Source organism: Sinocyclocheilus rhinocerous, unplaced genomic scaffold, assembly GCF_001515625.1.
Source record: "Sinocyclocheilus rhinocerous isolate Xijiao unplaced genomic scaffold, SAMN03320098_v1.1 scaffold928, whole genome shotgun sequence".
Lineage (NCBI taxonomy): Eukaryota > Metazoa > Chordata > Actinopteri > Cypriniformes > Cyprinidae > Sinocyclocheilus > Sinocyclocheilus rhinocerous.
In genome coordinates, this window is record NW_015650000.1 from 54,285 (window position 1) to 58,294 (window position 4,010).

Here is a 4,010-nt window from a genome sequence, read left to right on the forward strand (position 1 = left end):
AGATTTTTTAATGGGGTCATATGATGCGATTTCAAGTTTTCCTTTCTCTTTGGAGTGTTACAAGCTGTTCGTGAATAGATACGATCCCTAAAGTTGCAAAGACTAAAGTCTCAAACCCAAAGAGATATTCTTTATAAAAGTTAAGACTCGTCCACGCCCTCCTAAAACGCCTCGTTTAAACACGCCCCCACATGTCTATGTCACTGTGTGGGAAGATTTGCCTAATGTTGCCAAATGTTCACGCAAAGAAAGAAGGTGTAACTTTGATTCTCTGTGTAGTATTGTTGCTGCCGCCGCCATGTCGTGGAGACGCTGTTTGTTTGTGTACAAAGACAGTATAAGTCATTATAATAAGTAATTATGTCCCCACTGGATGCAACAAATGCCTCTTTTATAATGGGTTTTATTGGTTTTGTCTCATCGCGCCGGGACACGGCATCATATGGTAAGGGGGCGTAACATTTCCTTCACACGCTTGAGGTATTCGGCCAATCACAACGCATATGTGGAAAATAATGTTGTTTTTTTAACCTTAAACCGCATAAACACATTTCATTACACCAAACACACAAAATAATGTTCTTTTTTAGCAATGTCATATGACCCCTTTAAAAATTTTAAAGGGGTCATTTTAAGTTTTCGCGTTGATGCCATAGAACAGAGATGCCCAAACCAGGGCCCGTGGGCCAAAGTTGGCCTGATTACCCGGCATGCCATATCATGCCATAAAATAGAGGGAAGAAAACAAAATGCCATTGCACTTAATTTATATTTTTTCTTTGTGTTTTAACACTTTTGTTCTATAATTGCATTGAAATGTAGAGAATTTACTAAATGTTAATTTGATTTAGGCTACAAAAAATAATATATTTGGATTTAATGCAACATTTACTTTTGGCCCTCGGCCCTCAAGTTTTGGTTCCCCAAAGAACATTTCAGTGAATATTTCTTAAAAGAACCCTTTTTTTCTTAGCATGACGAACATTTGAATAATCTGAAAAACCTTCTTCCAATGTAAACAAACTTTTGTGCAATGGAAAGGTCCTATGGATGTTAAAAGTTCTTAAAGGGGTCATATGATGCGATTTCAAGTTTTCCTTTCTCTTTGGAGTGTTACAAGCTGTTTGTGAATAGATAAGGCCCCTTTAAAGGAATCATAGATGCCAATAAATAACCTTTATTTTTAAGAGTGTAGAACATTTCCATTGGATAAAAAATGCTTTACACTCTTAAAAATAAAGATTCCAAAAGGAGCATTAGCAGTGATGCAACAGAAGAACCATTTTTGATTCCCCAAAGAACCTTTCAGTGAACAGTTCCCAAAACAACTAAAAAAGAAAATAAATAGTGGAAAAGGGTTCTTTAGATTATTAAAATGTTCTTCACATGAAGGAAAAGAATGGTTCTTTTAAGAACTGATCACTGAAATGTAATTTTGGCAACCAGAAATGGTTCTTCTGTTGCATTGCTGCAAATGCTCCTTTTGGAACCTTTAGTTTTAAGAGTGAAAGCAACCGCAGCCAACCTCCTTAACCACTAAGCAAGTCATTAAACTACTGATCTCTCTTCAGACTGTCCAAGTATTGAATATACATACAGCCTAAATGGCCTCCACACAGTTGTAAACTTTCAGGCTTTCACAGCTTAGTTTGTCTTCATGAACTTTCCTGTTCTAGGTTTCTCACGAGGTTTGCTAGAGATCATCATCAGCTCTGATGTTTTGTCATGTTTGTTAATTAGTCTCATGTGCTTCCATCCCCAGTGAAGATCGACCCGCCTTTTAACTTGACATACATCATGCTGAACGAGAGCATCAGTGAATCCGGGCGCAGTATTTTGTTGTCATGGTTGTATCCAATTGCATCTCAAGTGCGTGAGGGATGGATTACGCTCATCTACGAGCTACGCTATAGACATCTCGCTCAGCCAGACAACTGGAGGGTACAGACACAGAGTCTGTTTATAGTGTCTCCATTTTCATAGTAATTATAGAACAGACAGAAGGGAAAACAAATATTTTACTCTTAAAGGAAGGAGGAGGCCTCGTAGCTGAAGTTTGTTGTATGTGTGGTTTGGTGTCTGTAGGTGAAAGAGCGTTTGCGTGAGCCTCATGTGTAGTTGTTGGATCTGCCGGTGGGAACGTATGAGTTCATGGTCCGCTGTCGCTCCACCAACAGCAAACACTGGAGCACATGGAGCGAGTCCATCAACATCACCATCAGCGGCAGACCTCTGTCCGGTATACACACAGACACACACACACTATCGCTCACACACACACACACACACACACACGTCTGGTTTACTATCCTTGTGGGGACTCTCCATAAGTCTAATGGTTTTTATACTGTACAAACTGTATTTTCTATCGCCCTACACCTAAAGCTACCCCTTACAGTAAACTTTCTGCATTTTTACATTATCAAAAAAAACTAATTCTGTATGATTTATAAGGTTGCTTCCCCATGTGGACCTCATTTTAGGTTCACTATGTTGACACGAGTCCACATGAGTCAGTGTGTATTCAGGTTTAAGCCCCCACCGGGATAGAAAAACATGTACACATACACACACACACACACACACACACACACACACTCACAGACACACAATAACGTATCAACCCGTCTGTGACGACTGATAGTTGCAGCTCTAAATGTCTCTGTCTGTCTGTGTCTGTCTCTCAGATCGGATGTTGGCCTTCATCCTTGCTTGCAGCATTGCCTTTATGGCCTTCCTCATAATTGGTTTTGGGATCGTCCCACGAGGCAAGAGGTCAGTGAAGTCATGAACCTTGTAGCTCTGGTCTCAGTATCGATGGACTGTCGACATGACATGACTGTCAACACGGCTGGATCTGTAGATTCTGTAGATCGGGTCACATGATCCAGAGGCTTGATTAGATGTTTAGTTTGGTCACAAAGAATCACAAACCTCACAAACCTTTTCACATTTTCTCTTATTTTGAGTGAAAATATGTCGAATTATAGTACCATGCTTAGCTTTGAGGAACAGATATAAAACATAAAAACCCCAATAAATGAGTAAAAACACAACATGCAAGAAAAAAAAGAAAGAAAAGTATTAAGAAAACATAAGTAAAAAACTCTTTAATCTTTACTAAAGAAGAAAAATTTTAGATAAAAAAAAAAAATCCACAGTCTTCCTAATATGATCCATGTTTCCACCTTTCACAGATGGTTCTATCTCACCAAAAACCTAAGACAAAGTCCCTTTCAAGGAAAGACTGTTCACTTGGTGGCCATATTTGCAACGCCTCCGTGCAGCTATTTTGGGCATCCAAGACCAAGTCCAATCTAAATGAATGGGGAATTCTGAAATCTTAAAAACTACCTGCTGAACTCACAATTAAATTACATATTTCACATCAGAAGCAACAAAATCCATAATTGTTGTTCCTTATGCTCAAATAGTGTTAAAAAAACATATTTCTCAGGCTAGAACAGTCAATGCGTATGTGCAGTCATAATCGCTAGCTTCTAACGGCAGCTGCAGTGACGCAATGACTTTACCAATCAGCGATTGGCTCTTTCGTTTAGAAGGCGGGACATATTCTGCGTTGCAGTTAATGATGGGAAGTTCGGATCATTTTACCGACTCTGACCTTTAAGTCTCGTTCAGCAAAATGAACGAATCTTTTTTCGAGTCATTTCGATCATTTCGTTCATTTTAGCAAAATATAATTAAAATGTAACGTGTTACTTCCCTAACACGTCTACTACTTACGCAAACGTTGATCACACTACAAACAATACAAAACTGCTATAAGAAACAGAAAAGATTAATTCATTGTTTACCTGGGTCTTCAGCCTATGATTAGCTCACCTCACCTCTTATCTGACAAGTCTTCGGGTTTGAGTCGTTCGTTCATCACGTGACAGCCCCATAAGCTTTAACCAATGCAGTCTGAGCCGGAAACAGAATTGATTCGTTCATCTCTCGAGTCTTTCCAATCATTCGTTCTTTTGTCACGTGACGTGACAGCATTG

At 39.2% G+C, this 4,010-nt stretch overlaps 1 protein-coding gene across 3 annotated transcripts in view; it reads left to right on the forward strand.

The window, feature by feature from the left end:
- The window catches only part of LOC107711130 (prolactin receptor-like), a 43,384-nt gene that overhangs the window by 37,864 nt on the left and 1,510 nt on the right, over nucleotides 1–4,010 (forward strand). The window contains exons 5-7 of one of the 3 annotated variants that reach the window (XR_001636669.1): nucleotides 1,763–1,941; nucleotides 2,086–2,239; nucleotides 2,688–2,702. Coding sequence is in view for 1 of the 3 variants with exons in the window: in XM_016516076.1 (XP_016371562.1) it covers nucleotides 1,763–1,941; nucleotides 2,086–2,118 (212 nt within the window). In the remaining 2 variants the exon portion in view is untranslated. Of the gene's footprint in view, nucleotides 1–1,762; nucleotides 1,942–2,085; nucleotides 2,258–2,687; nucleotides 2,703–4,010 lie in introns of those variants that run through there. The other 2 variants (XR_001636668.1, XM_016516076.1) reach the window with 2 other exon arrangements.